The sequence below is a fragment of the Stenella coeruleoalba genome (genome assembly GCF_951394435.1).
Source record: "Stenella coeruleoalba genome assembly, chromosome: 16".
Lineage (NCBI taxonomy): Eukaryota > Metazoa > Chordata > Mammalia > Artiodactyla > Delphinidae > Stenella > Stenella coeruleoalba.
In genome coordinates, this window is record NC_137162.1 from 40,987,191 (window position 1) to 41,008,386 (window position 21,196).

Genomic DNA, 21,196 nt, shown 5'->3' on the forward strand with positions numbered 1-21,196 from the left:
ACTGGGTAGGGCAAAAGAAAACAGAATAAACAGAGACAAAAGGATAGGGACGGGACCTGCACCAGTGGGAGACAGCTGTGAAGGACGAAAGTTTTCCACACACTAGGAAGCCCCTTCACGGGCAGAGACTTCGGAGCCGCGGAGGAGAGCAGAGCAACAGGTGTGCGGAGGGCAAAGCGGGGAGATTCCCGCACAGAGGATCAGGGCCAACCGGCACTCACCAGCCCGAGAGGCTTGTCTGCTCACCCGCCGGGGCGGGTGGGGGCTGGGAGCGGAGGCTCGGGCTTCGGTCGGAGCGCAGGGAGAGGACTGGGGTTGGCGGCCTGAACACAGCCTGAAGGGGTTAGTGCACCACAGCTAGCCCGGAGGGAGTCCGGGAAAAAGTCTGGAGCTGCCGAAGAGGCAAGAGACTTTTTCTTACCGCTTTGTTTCCTGCTTGGCGAGGAGAGGGGATTAAGAGCGCTGCTTAAAGGAGCTCCAGAGACGGGCGCGAGCTGCGGCTAAAAGCGCGGACCCCAGAGACGGGCATGAGACGCTAAGGCTGCTGCTGCCGCCACCAAGAAGCTTGTGTGCGAGCACAGGCCACTATCCACACCCCTCTTCCGGGGAGCCTGTGCGGCCCGCTGCTGCCAGAGTCCCGGGATCCAGGGTCAACTCCTCCGGGAGAACGCACGGCGCGCCTCACGCTGGTGCAACGTCACGCCCGCCTCTGCCGCCGCAGGCCCGCCCCGCACGCCGTGCCCCTCCCTCCCCCTCGGCCTGAGTGAGCCAGAGCCACCAAATCAGCGGCTCCTTTAACCCCATCTGCCTGAGCGAAGAACAGACGCCCTACGGCGACCTACATGCAGAGGCGGGGCCAAATCCAAAGCTGAGCCCCTGGGAGCTGTGAGAACAAAGAAGAGAAAGGGAAATCCCAGCAGCCTCAGGTGCAGCGGATTAAATCTCCACAATCAACTTGATGTACCCTGCATCTGTGGAATACATGAATAGACAACGAATCATCCCAAATTAAGGAAGTGGACTTTCAGAGCAAGATTTATGATTTTTTCCCCTTTTCCTCTTCTTGTGAGTGTGTATTTGTATGCTTCTGTGTGAGATTTTGTCTGTATAGCTTTGCTTCCACCATTTGTCCTAGGGTTCTATCCGTCCATTTTTTTTAAATTTTTTTCCTCTTAATTATTTCTTTATTTTAATAACTTTATTATATTTTATCTTACTTTGTTTTACTTAATCTCCTTTCTTTTCTTCCTTCCGTCCCTCCTTCCTTCCTTCCTTCCTCCCTCCCTCCCTCCTTTCTTTCTCTCTTACTACTTCTACTAATTCTTTCTTTCTACTTTTTCTCCCTTTTATTCTGAGCCGTGTGGATGAAAGGCTCTTCGTGCAGCAGCCAGGAGTCAGTGCTGTGCCTCTGAGGAGACAGAGCCAACTTCAGGACACTGGTCCACAAGAGACCTCCCAGCTCCACATAATATCAAATGGCAAAAATCTCCCAGAGATCTCCATCTCAACACCAGCACCCAGCTTCACTCAACGACCAGAAAGCTACAGTGCTGGACATCCTATGCCAAACAACTAGCAAGACAGGAACACAACCCCACCCATTAGCAGAGAGGCTGCCTAAAATCATAATAAGTCCACAGACACCCCAAAACACACCACCAGACGTGGACCTGCCCACCAGAAAGACAAGATCCAGCCTCATCCACCAGAACACAGGCACTACTCCACTCCACCAGGAAGCCTACACAACCCACTGAACCAACCTTAGCCACTGCAGACAGACACCAAAAACAACAGGAACTACGAACCTGCAGCCTGCAAAAAGGAGACCCCAAACACAGTAAGATAAGCAAAATGAGAAGACAGAAAAACACACAGCAGATAAAGGAGCAAGATAAAAACACACCAGACCTAACAAATGAAGAGGAAATAGGCAGTCTACCTGAAAAAGAATTCAGAATAATGATAATAAAGATGATCCAAAATCTTGGAAATAGAATAGACAAAATGCAAGAAACATTTAACAAGGACCTAGAAGAACTAAAGGTGAAACAAACAACGATGAACAACACAATAAATGAAATGAAAAATACTCTAGATGGGATCAATAGCAGAATAACTGAGGCAGAAGAACGGATAAGTGACCTGGAAGATAAAACAGTGGAAATAACTACTGCAGAGCAGAGTAAAGAAAAAAGAATGAAAAGAACTGAGGACAGTCTCAGAGACCTCTGGGACAACATCAAACACACCAACATTCGAATTATAGGGGTTCCAGAAGAAGAAGAGAAAAAGAAAGGGACTGAGAAAATATTTGAAGAGATTATAGTTGAAAACTTCCCTAACATGGGAAAGGCAATAGTTAATCTACTCCAGGAAGCACAGAGAGTCCCATACATGATAAAACCAAGGAGAAATACGTCAAGACACATATTAATGATACTGTCAAAAATTAAATACAAAGAAAACATATTGAAAGCAGCAAGGGAAAAACAACAAATAACACACAAGGGAATCCCCATAAGGTTAACAACTGATCTTTCAGCAGAAACTCTGCAGGCCACAAGGGACTGGCAGGACATATTTAAAGTAATGAAGGTGAAAAACCTGCAACCAAGATTACTCTACCCAGCAAGGATCTCATTCAGATTTGATGGAGTAATTAAAACCTTTAGAGACAAGCAAAAGCTGAGAGAGTTCAGCACCACCAAACCAGCTTTTCAACAACTGCTAAAGGAACTTCTCTAGGCAAGAAACACAAGAGAAGGAAAAGACCTACAATAACGAACCCAAAACAATTAAGAAAATGGGAATAGGAACGTATATATCGATAATTACCTTAAATGTAAATGGACTAAATGCTCCCACCAAAAGACACAGATTGGCTGAATGGATACAAAAACAAGACCCATATATTTGCTGTCTACAAGGGACCCACATATTTACTGCAGACTGAAAGTGAGGGGATGGAAAAAGATATTTCATGCAAATGGAAACCAAAAGAAAGCTGGAGTAGCAATTCTCACATCAGACAAAATAGACTTTAAAACAAAGACTATTAGAAGAGACAAAGAAGGACACTACATAATGATCAAGGCATCGATCCAAGAAGACGATATAACAATTGTAAATATTTCTGCACCCCACATAGGAGCACCTCAATACATAAGGCAAATACTAACAGCCATAAAAGGGGAAATCAACAGTAACACATTCATAGTAGGGGACTTTAACACCCCACTTTCACACATGGACAGATCATCCAAAATGAAAATATATAAGGAGACACAAGCTTTAAATGATACATTAAACAAGATGGACTTAATTGATAGTTATAGGACATTGCATCCAAAAACAACAGAATACACATTTTTCTCAAGTGCTCATGGAACATTCTCCAGGATAGATCATATCTTGGGTCACAAATCAAGCCTTAAATTTAAGAAAATTGAAATTGTATCAAGTATCTTTTCTGACCACAACACATGGAGGCTAAACAATACACTACTTAATAACGAAGTGATCACTGAAGAAAGCAAAGAGGAAATTAAAAAAATACCTAGAAACAAATGACAATGGAGACACGACAACTCAAAATCTATGGGATGCACCAAAAGCAGTTCTAAGAGGGAAGTTTATAGCAATACAATCCTACCTTAAGAAACAGGAAACATCTCGAATAAACAACCTAACCTTGCACCTAAAGCAATTAGAGAAAGAAGAACAAAAAAGCCCCAAATTTAGCAAAAGGAAAGAAATCATAAAAATCAAATCAGAAATAAATGAAAAAGAAATGAAGGAAACTATAGCAAAGATCAATAAAACTAAAAGCTGGTTCTTTGAGAAGATAAACAAAATTGATAAACCATTAGCCAGACTCATCAAGAAAAAAAAGGAGAAGACTTAATAGGATTAGAAATGAAAAAGGAGAAGTAACAACTGACACTGCAGAAATACAAAACATCATGAGAGATTATTACAAGCAACTCTATGCCAATAAAATGGACAACCTGGAAGAAATGGACAAATTCTTAGAAATGCACAACCTGCCAAGACTGAATCAGGAAGAAACAGAAAATATGAACAGACCAATCACAAGCACTGAAATTGAAACTGTGATTAAAAATTTTCCAACAAACAAAAGCCCAGGCCCAGATGGCTTCACAGGTGAATTCCATCAAACATTTAGAGAAGAGCTAACACCTATCCTTCTCAAACTCTTCCAAAATACAGCAGAGGGAGGAACACTCCCAAACTCATTCTATGAGGCCACCATCACCCTGATACTAAAACCAGACAAGGATGTCACAAAGAAAGAAAACTACAGGCCAATATCACTGATGAACATAGATGCAAAAATCCTCAACAAAATACTAACAAAAAGAATCCAACAGCACATTAAACGGATCATGCACCATGATCAAGTGGGGTTTATTCCAGGAATGCAAGGATTCTTCAATATATGCAAATCAATCAATGTGATACACCATATTATCAAATTGAAGGAGAAAAACCATATGTTCATCTCAATAGATGCAGAGAAAGCTTTCGACAAACTTCAACACCCATTTATGATAAAAACCCTGCAGAAAGTAGGCATAGAGGGAACTTGCCTCAACATAATAAAGGCCATATATGACAAACCCACAGCCCAGATTGTCCTCAATGGTGAAAAACTGAAAGCATTTCCACTAAGATCAGGAACAAGACAAGGTTGCCCACTCTCACCACTCTTATTCAACATAGTTTTGGAAGTTTTAGCCACAGCAATCAGAGAAGAAAAGGAACTAAAAGGTATCCAAATCGGAAAAGAAGAAGTAAAGCTGTCACTGTTTGCAGATGACATGATCCTATACATAGAGAATCCTAAAGATGCTACCAGAAAACTACTAGAGCTAATCAATGAATTTGGTAAAGTTGCAGGATACAAAATTAATGCACAGAAATCTCTGGCATTCCTATACACTAATGATGAAAAATCTGAAAGTGAAATCAAGAAAACACTCCCATTTACCATTGCAACAAAAAGAATGAACTATCTAGGAATAAACCTACCTAAGGAGACAAAAGACCTATATGCAGAAAATTATAAGACACTGATGAAAGAAATTAAAGATGATACAAACAGATGGAGAGATATACCATGTTCTTGGATTGGAAGAATCAACATTGTGAAAATGACTCTACTACCCAAAGCAATCTATAGATTCAATGCAATCCCTATCAAACTACCACTGGCATTTTTCACAGAACTAGAACAAAAACTTTCACAATTTGTATGGAAACACAAAAGACCCCGAATAGCCAAAGCAATCTTGAGAACGAAAAATGGAGCTGGAGGAATCAGACTCCCTGACTTCAGACTACACTACAAAGCTACAGTAATCAAGCCAGTATGGTACTGGCACAAAAACAGAAAGATAGATCAATGGAACAGGATAGAAAGCCCAGAGATAAACCCACGCACATATGGTCACCTTATCTTTGATAAAGGAGGCAGGAATGTACAGTGGAGAAAGGACAGCCTCTTCAATAAGTGGTGCTGGGAAAACTGGACAGGTACATGTAAAAATATGAGATTAGATCATTCCCTAACACCATACACAAAAATAAGCTCAAAATGGATTAAAGACCTAAATGTAAGGCCAGACACTATCAAACTCTTAGAGGAAAACATAGGCAGAACACTCTATGCCATCCATCACAGCAAGATCCTTTTTGACCCACCTCCTAGAGAAATGGAAATAAAAACAAAAATAAACAAATGGGACCTAATGAAACATCAAAGCTTTTGCACAGCAAAGGAAACCATAAACAAGACCAAAAGACAACCCTCAGAATGGGAGAAAATATTTGCAAATGAAGTAACTGACAAAGGATTAATCTCCAAAATTTATAAGCAGCTCATGCAGCTCAATAACAAAAAAACAAACAACCCAATCCAAAAATGGGCAGAAGACCTAAATAGACATTTCTCCAAAGAAGATATACAGACTGCCAACAAACACATGAAAGAATGCTCAACATCATTAATCATTAGAGAAATGCAAATCAAAACTACTATGAGATATCATCTCACACCGGTCAGAATGGCCATCATCAAAAAATCTAGAAACAATAAATGCTGGAGAGGGTGTGGAGAAAAGGGAACACTCTTGCACTGCTGGTGGGAATGTAAATTGATACAGCCACTGTGGAGAACAGTATGGAGGTTCCTTAAAAAACTAAAAATAGAACTACCATAGGAGCCAGCAATCCCACTACTGGGCATATACCCTGAGAAAACCATAATTCAAAAAGAGTTATGTACCAAAATGTTCATTGCAGCTCTATTTACAATAGCCCGGAGATGGAAACAACCTAAGTGTCCATCATCGGATGAATGGATAAAGAAGATGTGGCACATATATACAATGGAATATTACTCAGCCATAAAAAGAAACGAAATTGAGCTATTTGTAATGAGGTGGATAGACCTAGAGTCTGTCATACAGAGTGAAGTAAGTCAGAAAGAGAAAGACAAATACCGTATGCTAACACATATATATGGAATTTAAGAAAAAAAAATGTCATGAAGAACCTAGGGGTAAGACAGGAATAAAGACACAGACCTACTAGAGAATGGACTTGAGGATATGGGGAGGGGGAAGGGTAAGCTGTGACAAAGCGAGAGAGAGGCATGGACATATATACACTACCAAACGTAAGGTAGCTAGCTAGTGGGAAGCAGCCGCATAGCACAGGGAGATCAGCTCGGTGCTTTGTGACCGCCTGGAGGGGTGGGATGGGGAGGCTGGGAGGGAGGGAGACGCAAGAGGGAAGAAATATGGGAATATATGTATATGTATAACTGATTCACTTTGTTATAAAGCAGAAACTAACACACCATTGTAAAGCAATTATACTCCAATAAAGATGTAAATAATAATAATAATAATAATTCCTCAGGTAGCTTGTCTGAACTCTGAAAGGATAGTATAGCTCTCAAAATCTCAGCAGAGGGGAAAAAAATCACCTCACAGCTGCAATTATTATGCCTTTATAAAAATACTTTCTGAAAAAAAATGTGTAGTGAGAATACTCATTGATATTTAAAGCCAGTTACTACTGAGAACTTACAAGATCTTTTTCATGGAGCACATTCACTTCATAAATTGATACTGAAACCTAAAAAAGAAGTCTTCAATATATAAATATTTCTCACTTGAATATATGCAAATAAGAAAGTTTGTCAAAATTGCTAATATTAAACATGCTCCAAGTACTGACTTAGTTTAAACAAGAATCTTATAAATTCCTCAAATGCATTAAATGGAAAGAATGACACAATGAGACGATATTCCTCCGTGGGTTCCATAACTTCTTGGAAATTAGCAAAATGTAAGCTTCATTTATTTATCCAATTTTTCCACGTCTATATGCTCATGAAGGACACTATTCTGTGAGGCATTTACCCTGCCCACAAAGAGACCTCTTGTCTCATGGGGTTTGGCCACAGCTTCAGAAAGAATAAAAATATGCAACTGGAAAATTAAACTTGCAGTTTTGTTTTGTGAAAGTTTGGAGTGAGAAGTCTCTAGTGAGCAGAAAGAAAAGGTTAGCAATTTTTAATATCCAAAATGATCAGTCATTCACTATACACGTCTCCGGTGAACTACATAATGTCAATGGTGTCACAAAAGCAAGGCAGAAAATGAAAGTCCTAACAGCTTTAATTCAGGGGGAAAATAATCCCTGGAAGATGTTTTTCTCCCTCTAGATCACTTCAGGTTTACACAACATGCATTTTATAATTCTTAATTTACGTTTGGCAAGAATGTTCTCTCTGGCTTTAAGACCTTACCCATTTCTCCATCTGATATTTTGTGGTTCCAATTTTCTAGTTTAAAATGGGTGGTTCTCATTTCATTCACAAGAAACATGATGCCTTGAAAAAGATGTGGTCAACCTCTAGAGATGCACATTATTATTGCAGAATTGTAACAATACCTACTTATATGAGGGAACAGAAGCAGCGCTTAGCATTATATATATATCACTCCAGTTAATTCTTACAGCCCTCAAATGGCCATACTTAGGCTTGGAGACAATAAGAAACTTGCCCAGGGTCACAAATAACTAAATTTCTGAAGATCTGGCACATTTTGAAAATTCTAAAGAGCACAGAAATAACTGCTTATTTATTCATTTATTCAGTTATTCAACAAGCATTTGCTACTAAGTACCAAACATAATTAGATGTGGGAAAACAAACTGGAATAAGTTTGGATTCTTTCCCTCAAGGAAATTACCTTCTAGTTTGGAAGAGAGACCATTAAATAAACACAGTGTTACCCATAGATACTCACAGCCCTAAGTAGTGGAACTGACATAAGAGCCCTGAAGGATATGAAATTGAAACTATCTTCCTCTAATTAATAAATATTTACAATAGTAACAGAATAGAAAACACTTGGCAAGCTCATCCAAAAAATACTGATTTTGATTTGTGGTACTTACATAAAATAATAAAAGTGAACTCAGTCATAACATTTTGAAAGCTGTATCATTTTTATTTTCTTAAAAATTTCATGGAATTGAGCTTTTATTGAGCACCTACAGATTGGTGTAGGTGCACCCAAATTGTAACTATGCTAATTTAAGGGACACAATTTGCAGCAATGATGGAAAACTTAATGCTGAATACTAGTTATTCCAAACGATTGCTAGTGTTTCAAGGATCGAAACTAAGTCTGATAAAATTTATATTTGTTAGCTGAAATAAGCATGCTCAGTATTCCAGTTGAATGACTGGCATCCACCTTTCATATACTGAAAAGCCAGCATTAGACATTAACTGTTCAAAAAAAATACTATTAGGAATGCAAACCTCAGAGCTTCTTCCAAAGAAATATAGCATTTGAGCCTGCTAAGTTTCTGTAAACGGGCTTAGGGAGTAAAAAGGAGGCCTTCTCTCTAGGTAAATACTGTAGAGAAGTAATATAACTTATTTAGAAAACAGACAACAGACCAAGACAGCTTCTTTCACATCAGTGCAGTGACTGAATGTCAAACTAGGTACTAAGGTCACGGTGTCACATGTGAAGTGAGGATTTTGCCATCCATGCTAAGGCTTTGAGGTCTATCCCACATAGGTAAACAGCAGGCCTACTTTTAGTCTCTCATCATTAGTGTCATTAAGCTTAACACTATCTTAAATTCTGTGCTAATGAAAATTTCTTAGAAATATTAGTATTTTAAGATGCTGTGTTGGCTTATGACAGGGTTCACGGCAGTCTGCCCAAAATATGCCACTTGGGCATATTGATTATTTTGAATTAAAGTTACTTAAGAAACAGTCAGTATGAGATGGACACTCTGACTCCTCTTTGTCCCCCTGAAAGCAGGAAATAAATCTCCCATGTGAAAGGTATCCTGCCTGCACCAGGAGAAAGGAAGAAATCCTTACTACCAGAGATAGGGAATTCAAAGACAAGAAGGCCGTGTAAGCAAACCTTTTTACTTCTTTACTAAAATACTACCCCAAGCCCAAACCCCTTCATCTTGTCGGTTCTTCACAAATGTATTGTTTCTTGGTCTAAAAGGTATAAAAGCTGCCTACTTTAGTCACTTATTTGAGCATCATATTTTTATGAGCTCTGGTACAAATTTAAATTTGTTTTTCTCCTGTTAATCTGTCTTATGTCAATTTAATTATTAGACCAGCCAGAGAGCCTAGAGGGGAAGAAAGGAAAAGTCTTCCTCCCCTACATGTACGCTCATTCAATACAGTGCTTTTTAGTTTCTATGTGCAGTTCTGCTTTTCCTATGAGATTGTCAGTTTCTGGAGAGCAAAACCTGGTTAGCACAGTGATTACTATGGAGTTGGTGCTCAAAACACATCTTGAATAGAACTGAATTGTAGTCCTAATTTCAAAGTATTTCGTACCTCTGACAGTTTACTTAAAAAGCAGACAAAACACCAATTTCACATCGACCATCTCTATTGGTATGTCCAAGGCTATGAAATTTTGCCTGTCATATTTCCCAAGATTCAATAAATCAGTTTCAAAGACATTTTAACACACTTGAGAAAAGGAACTTCTGAGTGAAAGGTCATTGCTTTCATGTTAACATTATTATTTTTCAAGACGTCATAGTCACAAAAGACTTTATATGGCTTGTCACAACTGAAGCTGAAAAATGTTATGATTGCCATTTATATTTTATTAAATAAATAGCATTACATAAATACTGTTTATATTAGCAACACAAAACTGAATTTTTAAATCACTTATAAAATTGAGGTCTTTTTCTATTTTCTTACTTTTCTAAAATGGTTTAACACTTTTAACATTTTTCTAGAATATATCAGCCACTGACTTGTACTTCAAGCTCACCCAAGGTAAAAAATTCAAATCTTCATCATTCGGCTATTATGAGAATAAATAGTTAATACCTATAACACCCTCAAGTTATTTACAGAAAGCATTTTTATACTGGTACTATTAGGTTTTTTTTGTTTGTTTGTTTGTTTTTTGCGGTACGCGGGCCTCTCACTGTTGTGGCCCCTCCCGTCGCAGAGCACAGGCTCCGGACGCGCAGGCCCAGCAGCCATGGCTCACGGGCCCAGCCGCTCCACGGCATGTGGGATTCCCCCGGACCGGGGCATGAACCCGCGTCCCCTGCATCGGCAGACGGACTCCCAACCACTGCGCCACCAGGGAAGCCCTATTAGTTTTATATGCTATTTTTAATACATTAAGAAACAGTATTCAGGAAAATTTACCTCACTTCTGCTATAATAATATTTTAATTAGGAACCCCCTGTCTTGAAAGACAATTTAGGGCATCTCAAAAGATGCCCTGAAATTCTGGATAATAACAGAATCTATTAAATATGTTCTAAAAGCAATACAACTTTAGTTTACCAAAATTAACACATTCAATATAATATTATGCCATATGTTGATTTAGTGTTTGCTAACAAAATATGAATAAAATGTAAAATACCTAAGGATAAAATTTATCCAGGCTAAATTCAGCTTACAATATTCTAAATAAAGAACCTGAATGATATTGATTACAAATGTAGACAATTCTTTCTATACATATTTATCATTAGTACTAGATAAATTGATAAATAGTAAATGTTGAATCCCAATAAAACAAAAACCATATCCCTAATTGTCTAAGTTCAATAATAATTGCTTGAAATATGGTTTGTACCTGTGGATGCAACAGGCAAGAGTACATCAAATGTATGTGAGTGAACAGAGTGGAACTCACACAGACTCACTGCACTGTCTTGGGAACTGGATCATTTATAAGTGTTAAAGATTTTTCTCACTTTAGTTCAGGGTGTTAATCAACGTCTTCTACTTACAGGAGGGTCTGCATCTTCAGCATAAACGGTTGTGATAGGTGTACCCTTGGCGGCATCCGGAGCCACTATCCCTTTGTAGATCCGTTTACTAAATACCGGAGGATAATCATTCATATCCTGTAAAACACAATTAAGAATTTAGTGCTTCTGTTGAAACCAGGTGAGGTACACAGTGACTAGACCGGCTCCATCTCTTCATATCACACAACCCGTTTGCCACTGTCAGCCTTCCATCCTCTCAATTCCATTACACTCACTTCAGAATGGCACCCCAGAGGAAATTGCCAGAGTTCCTATACAATATTAATGTGTGTGATACCTGCCCCATTCTACCAAAGGCCATTCTACTCAAGTAAAGAGTCTGTCACACACCCTGTGCTCCTCCAAATACATCTTACAGATATTTGGAGTGATGTGTGAAGTTTTCTCTAAAGGTACTTCTAATGGTATGATGCAGTTTTGAACTTTGAAAAGTAGGAAAACATTCATAAAAGGTGCCCTTCTATGAGACAGGTGTAGAAGACAGTATTTTTGTTTGTTTTGTTGTTGGTGCTTTTAAAGAAAGCTCTTTAATGTTTCTGTTGCAATTGCAAATTCTTTATATATATACTTAGCATAATAGTATGATTAGAACATTTCAAATGCAAATTGTGAAATATCGTTTTATGCCATCTTACATTTTTACAAACATAAAATGATTAAAGGATGTTTCCCTGCACCACACTACAATAATGACACATAGGTTAGATGTTCTCAGTCAGAAAACAATTTTAATTTATTTAAAAATTTTTGAAAGTGATTTATATGCATCCTTTAAATTTTCACAATTCAATGATATAAATGCATTGCTATTATGTTTATTCATTAAATGATATTTATCAGGTTCCTTCCATTTTTATGACCCAATGCTAGGCTCTGGGGACAGTGTGGTGGCTCAAGAAAAGATGTTCCTGAATTTGCCACTTAACTGCCATTTGACAGGTAAAGTTACTGATTCTGCCGATAGCTTAGCAACATCACCTAAATTAATCTACTTATTTGGCAAAACCACTAATTAGTCTGGTCTCCTGAGAGCAAGACCATGTTTTTCTCAAACATTTTATCTTTGATGGAGAATTTCAAATCATTTTTTTTCTCAAAAATAATGTTTATTAACCTGGCTGGTTTATCTTTCCTAAATTTACTTTTTAAAAAAATAATCATTGCACCCTGCATTTTGGGGGGCACTTTTGGTCAAATATATTTGAGCCCCAAACTAAATTTGTTAGTTATCTTATTCTCCCTGTCATCTTTTTCTTACTTGACGTTAAAAACAAAAGAAGAAAATTATTCTACACAGTCTTTGATATTTGCTCTGATACAACAATTTTTTTGCACAATGTAAATTGGAAACACACAAATTAACTGATTATAAACACCTCTTTTTGTAAAGAGGTCAGGATAATTAACTATTACAATCAAATCGAGCTTGCTTTTATGTTCACAATAGAGCTGACTTCTGAGTCGTGAATCTGAAAAACCCTGTAGATTCTAGTAAAAATTGGAGACCTTGAGCTGTAAGCAAAACTGAAAAATAAAAAACATCATTTTCTCTGTTTTGACATGTAGTATTCACAGCCTCTACATGAAAAAGACTTCCTTTATAAATGATGAGCTTTAGAATCTGAACAAGTAAATAAACCTAGGAAGCACTGGTTCTCTATAATGAGGAGAGTGGAGGGTATTGATCTTGAGGTTTCAGGCAGGGGGTGAATATATAAAACATTTGCATGCACACTTCCTCCTGCTTTCAAGAGTGCCAATTATTTTAACAAGTGAGTCTTGTAACCAAAGGGGTAGAACTCCTCTTGCACTCCTAAATTATAACTTCTGAAGGTTAGAAAAGGAGCCCAACTGTGATTTTTCTCTACATGAGTTTCCAAAATCACATAAACTCAATATATTCCTATGAATTTTCTTCTCCCGCCCCCCCCCCAGGGGACATTAAAAATCTTAATGTAATCTTAATTCTTCAGGGAAAAAAATAATATGTGATTTCCTAGTTATGTCAATACAGCCGCTGACAGTGTTGAGTACAGTAGCCTTTTTATTTTTTGGCCGGGAAAGTAGTCACCGATCACCTTCTAACTGAACACACAGTGGACATTTTTATAATCTGGCTTCACAAACTGATTATACAGAAACCTAAATAATTGAACACCATTAAAAGACTGGTATCCCCCTTTGGTCTGCTTGCCACTGACAACATAAAGAATAAATCAATACAGTTATTGTAGCTGTGTTTCTTCTTCTGGTACATTGTACATATTTTGAGGTTACAATCTTTCACTGTGGCTAAGCTGTGTAGCCAGTTGCACACAGTTCTTGCATGATGCATTATTTCAGATTAGAGAATTTACTGAAATGCAATGCCAAAGAGCATAATCAATACTTCATTATATTTATGCTCCAGGGATGTCTGAAGAAAACTGTACATAAATCTGCTTCTGTACAAATGCTCTACTATGCAGCAAATTAAGGATAAACTCCACTCTCCAAACGCAAGCCCTAGTCTGTTGACAACTGTTCCACTAGAGGGCAGTTTTTACAGAAAGAAAATTTCATTTTCTATTCTCTTGTTAACAATTTTATTATTAAGTTTCCTTTCTGTGGCTATACTTTTTGTTGGTCTGAACAAAAATTACTTTTCATGTTTCTAAAGAGTATTCTGAATATTACCATCTTGAACTAAGACTTGATCTTCTTAGAAAAAAAGATTGTTGTACAAGTACGCATAATTAGTTTCCATGTATCAAGCAACGAAAACTGCACCTGAAGAAAGTTATCTAAGAGGAAGAAAATATGAGTTTCATTTATTTATTTTCTAAACTCAAGTCTAAAATAATCACAGAAACCATTTCTGCTTTGACAGACCACAGAGTAGATTTAAGGAACCCTTTTTAATGAGCATACCAGGAAGACAGGAACTTGCTGGTGAATTTACAAATTAATGGCGCGTTCTCTGTTGAAAGCGATGAGAAATAGATGACAGAATTTTTAATTTCTGGAATCATAGGCTGAAAGCTGTTCTGGATAAGAGGCTTTTTTCCTGACAGAAGAGTACTAACTAGTTATATTCCGATCATCTTTCTTTAAATGATGAAAATATAGAGAACGTCAGCCCTCATCTTAAGCTCTCATGCATGCTCTGTGAGGAGACCAGATGGTGTGTGCCAGTGGGTGGAATGGCTCCTACAGTACCCCTCTAGTGTTACCACTAGTCACATAGAACCGTTGGCTGCCCTGCCCTCTGAAATCCCTTAAGGCTTATGGAGCCGATGCCTCCTCTTCCTTGGCAGACGACACAGTTGATTTTTTCCTCTGCCTGTTACCAGTTCTGTTCTGCACGACCAGACACCCTTTATTTACTGTTTCAGTTGTTTTTTTTAATATTATCTACCTTCTGCTCTTTCTTCTGTCTTGGTTTCTTTACTTTCCTTTCTGTCTTTTCTGACTTCTCTACCTTCTCTTGTGATTCTGCCACATAGGGTCATAAAGGCCCTATCTCCAACCAACCAAACAAATCTTTCCTTTTATGTTTTGCATGGGGCTCTCTTAAACACAAGCTACAAACTTATCTCAATGTTCTTTTTTGTTTTTGGATCAAAACCTGTACTGGGAAGATTCTTTCTTAGCTGCCTAAATTTGTTTTTTGTTTTGGTTTGGTTTTATTTCTGAGTTTGAAGCTTTTTCTGGATTCTTGGGGGATAGTATTATCCATAATGTAAGGTAATCAATGTTACACTTTGCCACAAGTAGCAAAATGTACACTGTAGCTCTCAGTATCACAAATATTGATGGAGCTCCCACTGTGCATTAGGTAGTACTTTAGGTGCTGGGGATATGGTTACCACCAAGAAAGATACAGTGCCTGCTGGTACTGAGCTTACAGTTTAGTGTGGAAAGCAAAAAATAAATAAATATTAGCAAGTGTGATGGATGTTATGAAAGAGAAAGTATAAGGATGTGATGGGAATATATAGTAAGGAGTTTAAATTTCACATAGGATGCATCTCTGTTACCTGAGCAAACTGCCTCATCACTCATGCGCTCTGGCAGGTAAAACAGTCCTTCAAAATTGATGGCTAAATTAGAAGAGGTTAACATTGTGTAATGTTGACAAACCCACTAATTTAATACAAAATTCCATTCCCATCTAGTTTCTCTGAACTGGAATGGTAATATAGGGGGAAGGCAGTTGATAGGTTTTTGGATTTTTTTTCCAAGCCATGACACTGTGGTCAATTGGGAGAATATGTGCACATTCTAAGCTTGAATATTTGAGCATCAATTCAAGTAACATCACCCTATTTCAGACTTCCTCAAAAGTGCATCACAATTATATATATGTATGTGTGTATGTATATGGTTTATTTTTACTGTATATCAGACATTGTGCTAAGTGTGTTAAATTTATCATCTCAATTAATTTGCCTAAAATAGATGTTAGCTATTATTATTATTGTTCCTATTTTTAGAATAAGGAAACTGAAGCTTAGAGAAATTAAGTTGCTCACGATTATCCAGCTAATAAAGGGTAGAGCTAAGATTTAATTCTGGTATGTCGGATCCTAAAGGCATCATTCTGCTACTTGCAGGTGAGGAGAAAGGGAACTGGCAAAGTCATCAGAAGATTATACATAAAATGACTTGAGTAGGATTTTCATTAAAATTCCACACATAAAATTTTAAATACCTCTTTCCAAAAATATTTTACATTTTTAAGAATTCTTCTAACTAGTTACTACAATTTTATCTTGGCAAACTTGCAAGCTTCTAAACACTGCATAATTCTAATCTATTTCCCTGAAGATAATTTTTATAATTATTTATGAAGCTTTCTTTTTTGGTAAAAAGAGACTTTCAGCAGTCGTATTTGTACATTTTAAACAACTTATTCAATATTTAACCCTACAAATAGTTATTTTCACTAAAACCTAATAAAGTTTTTTCCAAATTGCATTCTTTGGAAAATTAGTCCTATCAAAAGCTTTACAAATAAAAAGAAATTCCATGATCAATGGTGGGAAATCACATTTTATTTTCTTGAGATTCACAACGTACACTAGGCATATTTAAGGCTCCTATATAAAGGCCTATGGCATAGAAATCGGTTTATTTTTATATATACCAATGTTTCCCAAATCTTGTCTATGTAATATTTTGTGTATGAGACACCCAGTACCATCTTGAGGAGCTAGTGCTCTATGAAGTATATCATGAGAGACCCTGATGATAATAATATATTGAAGGCACAAATTATTACTGTTTGGAATACTGTATGACTTTGGTGAAGTCAAGTTCTCAGAGTACATACTGAGGACACCAACATATCAAGAGTGCCCCCCAGTATGAGGCAGCCAATTCACTGGGGTAGAGATCGCAGCTATAGTCATGATAGGATTGGAAAATGGTACCAATGCTTAGCAGTAACTAGTATCAACAAGGCTTATCAGCATCTATTGTCCCCACTGGGAGAGCTGTGGTAAGGCAAGCCTGGTCTCATTTGCCTTGGCAGGCAGGGAAGAATGTGATAATCACTGAAGGGTAAAATTACTTAATTGTGTATACTCTATAAGTAAAGCATTTTCTTGGGACTCCCAGAAATCAGTGGGTGATATATGGGGAGCCATAGCAATATAAATTACTCCTGTTTGAGATATTATGTTATCTCTGGGCTTGTACATTTTTATCTGTTTCCTCTGGTTTGGTTCTTTAGTGAAAATATGTTACATCTTTGTTGTAAACCTGTAGAATAGCAGAACAGGCAGATACTTTAAGAAACCATCTGAATTAGCCCTATGACACGCCCTCCTTGATGTATTCATATTCTTTAAACACGGAAGTGAATATATTAGAAAGAATATACTCTTAAGAATCTGATAGCACAGAATAGAACAGAGGGTAATATTTGAAGGCCATAGTCCTAAATGGGTATTTTCTCCAGGTGAACCAACCTCAAGGTGAAAACCAGCAAGTCATAAAAAATAATGATCAATCGGGAGGAGGGAGGAGGGTTAAATTAGAAGTATGGGATTAACACACCGCTATATATAAAGTAGATAAACAGCAAGGATTTACTGTGTGGCATAGGGAACTATATTCAGTATCTTATAATGGAAAAGAGAAAAAAATATGTGTATGTATAATTGACTCACTTTGCTGTACATCTAAAACTAACAATATTGTAAATCAACTATACTTTAATAAAAAAAAATAATGATCAATCTATTAGACCATACTCCCACTAGTTGGTCCATTGAAGATATCTTTTACTCAGTCTCCTCCCTCCAGAGCAAGGGAAGGAAAGATGCTATAAATATTGAAATGTCTAGAGTTTCTGATTTGTTTGAATCCTGGATTATCTCCTTGTCTCTCAAACCACAGCTTCTTTGACCAAATCAAAACAAGGACTCTACTAATACTGTCACCACAGAACATCAGAGGCAAATCACTGCCTGTCAGGTGTCCATAGTTTGGCAAATGCCACCTTCGTACTGGGCATTGAGTTTCTATCTATCTTCTTTCCTATACACTTTGGGGGTAGGAACATTCCTTTCCTTCGCAGAAGAAGAAACCACGCTGAAAGATGAAAATGCTAGCTCTTTCTTCCAAGACTCACTGTATTTCCGAATAACCTCAGCCCTTCTAGATGGTCTTTCATTTCTGGTCCCTCCATGTATCCCTGCCTACTCCCATACCTGCACCCTCTTTTACAGGTAAACACAACCAGGGGTGAATTCAGTCTCCTTCCTTCACAGAAGCATCTCCCTCACTCTCTCTCCTACTCGCATGCAGCCATTCTATCTAAAATTACAATCAGCAAATGACTTAAGTCATCTGTTTATCTTGGACAAGTTCTTTACATTCCTTTTAATGCTACCCAGAATTATATACACATTTAAATATTTCAACCTTTCTGGCTTATATTCAGTTTTCGGCTTACTATAGAAAACAGATCTTCTCTTTCCGTGTATTTTCTATATTATATTATTATAACTCAGTTTGTAAGGGCAGATTTTTCTCTGGATTTTATGTGTAAAACTATTTAGAATTTTATTTCATTTTCCAGAGGTTTACCCATATCATGTAATTTACTATTATCACAGATTCAATTCTTATAGATATTTAATAAATATACAATGAAAAAGGCCTTGTCTTATAAATGTTCTGCAAAACCTTTGCAACAAAAATACATATTACTTGTACGATCATGATTAGTTTTGTTTTGGATCCTTGAAATTTGACACCAAGAAAGCTCTTTGCAGGTGTCTGTGATAAAATTCCATTTTCCTTCTACTGTGAAAGTATTTTTCCTTTGAAATAAATATTATTTCAATTATTTCAAATACTTCAATTTCCCCATTATCACTTCAATTTTAAAAAAGTTTGATGGACTAGATAGGAAGTACCTGATCTTTCTTTTTTTTCCTTCTTTACAAAAGAAATTATGTTTCTGCTCATTTTCAAAGAGAGATCTACAAGATGCTTTCCCCTTGGTGACTGTTTTGGGTAGAAATATCTCTTGGCAAATCCTATGCAATTATGTTATCAGTAAAACAGCTTGTCAGTACTGCAAGTAAACAGACCAACAGCAGAAAATTTGCAAGCTTGGGAAAGATTTACATTTGTAGAGAAATGAGAATTGTATTCCACTCTTCTCTTCAAAACAAACAAATATGATATTTTTATGGGCCCCAACAGTATACAATACAGTTTTAAAATTCTCTTTGTGATAATCTTATCCTGAGTGATCAGGAGAAAGGAAAGCAAGTGTCAGCCTGCATTTGGAGAAATGTTCACCAAATTTTATTATGCTTAAATAACCTTGAAAAAGAAAACAAAGTGGCACTGAAAAATGTCTAGAATTAAATATTAAGTTTTGTTTTAAATGTACAATAATCCAGAAATAACTTTGTATAGGTCAGGAACCCTTGACCAATGAAATAGTTTGACTTCTCTAAATAAGATAGAGCAACTGAGACAATAAAAATTAGATCAACACTCTTATTTCTAAAGAAAGAAGGAGCCCATCAATGAGCAACATTTCGCACAAGCTGATGTAGAATCCTTGAGTGAATCCCCTGTATTAAAATAAAGGGGTGGTTAGGGAATGTAGAAGGCATTTTAAGAGACTTAAGTCCCAGATAGAGAATGAATCTTATTTAGTGCACATCCTGCTTGTTCAGATGATAGTTTGGGACTCAGTTTGACACCAGTGACTTCTTCCATCAAAAAAAAAAAAAAATCCAAGCACATAAGTCTAAACTGAAATTAGAGCAGCCAAGCTAGAGTCTATGAGGGATTATAACTCTCCATTATCAACCACATCTATCCTGAGAGAGAAGGCTACATACCACTTGAGGATCCATCTTTGAATCTGGGAATTATAGGGTGAAGGTCCTTAGTAGCAAATCTTTTCTTCACTTATTGCCCAGAACAGCCAATAGACGGACCATTTTTTCTATTTAAAATGTTTTTAGTGTTCAACACCATCAAAGCATATGGGTAGGCAAAACCAGGTAGATGGTCCAGAAGCCATGTCGCTCATTTAGTTCATTTAGGTCAGTATCATCTTTTAGTCTTTTTCATGTCTTTACCTATCATGGCATCTTCATAACCACCAATATTATCATGTTCCTAAAATTTTTGTAAGCAGATTTCTAAATTTCTAAATGTCATATCATAATACTGTGGCAAAATAATATTTCTAAATATGCATTGAAGCCCCTCAGGCCCTCGATGATTTTGTATTGTTCCTGGATCCTTCCCTAGACTACTAGAGCACTGAAAATCAATGTCTCAGGAAAGAGAGACACAAATAGAAAAGCAGCTTACCCCAGAAAAGATTTTGATAGTTCACATTGCTATTCCCAAAGAGAACTTAATGCTGAATAAAATTTTAAGTCCCTGAAATGATACATTTACAACTCCCTGAAACAGATAAAATTCTTAGGATAGAGAAACACAAAATGGAAGGAGTAGATACAGAACCATTGTGGACCCCAGAGAAAGAAGGAATGCAGACCCTAACAAAATACTCCAGATAGCTTTAGGGCATCTGAGAATGGAAAGGACTTGTGTTCCCCTTTCCAATGTACTGGGGTTGGCCAAAAAGTTCATTCAGTTTTTTCCATAAGGTGACTCTAGTAGCTAACTTCATTCGAAAAAATTGTTAGAATGTATTGTGACAGCTGCCATATCAGCGTGCGTTTAAAAAAAAAAACATCAAAACGGGTGAATTTTTGTGTAGCCATTGTAATATTGAAGATGGAAGAAAAAAGCAACATTTTTGGCATGTTATGCTTTATTATTTCAAGAAAGATAAAAATGCAACTGAAACGCAAAAAAAAGAGATTTGTGCAGTGTATGGAGAAGGTTCTGTGACCGATCAAACATGTCAAAAGTGGTCTGTGAAGTTTCGTGCTGGAGATTTCTCACTGGACGATGCTCCACGGTCAGGTAGACCAGTTGAAGTAGACAGCAATCAAATTGAGGCATTAATTGAAAACAATCAACGTTATACCACGCAGGACAGCCGACATACTCAAAATATCCAAATCAAGTGTTGGAAAATCATTTACACCAGCTTGGTTATGTTGATCACTTTGATGTTTGGGTTCCACATAAGAGAAAAAACCTTCTTGACCATATTTCCGCATAGGATTCTCTTCTTAAACGTAACAAAAATGTTCTGTTTTTAAAAAAAATTGTGATGGGCGATGAAAAGGCGCTACTGTACAATAATGTGGAACGAAGAGATCATGGGGCAAGTGACATGAACCACCACCA

The 21,196-nt window shown here is 37.3% G+C and overlaps 1 protein-coding gene across 7 annotated transcripts in view; it reads right to left on the reverse strand.

Annotated features, from left to right (window-relative positions):
• Nucleotides 1–21,196, reverse strand: part of PCDH15 (protocadherin related 15) — a 1,372,333-nt gene that overhangs the window by 156,273 nt on the left and 1,194,864 nt on the right. For all 7 annotated transcript variants that reach the window (XM_079899577.1, XM_079899579.1, XM_079899582.1 and 4 more), the window contains one exon: nt 11,366–11,482. In XM_079899577.1, coding sequence (XP_079755703.1) covers nt 11,366–11,482 — 117 coding nt within the window. The remainder of the gene's footprint in view (nt 1–11,365; nt 11,483–21,196) is intronic.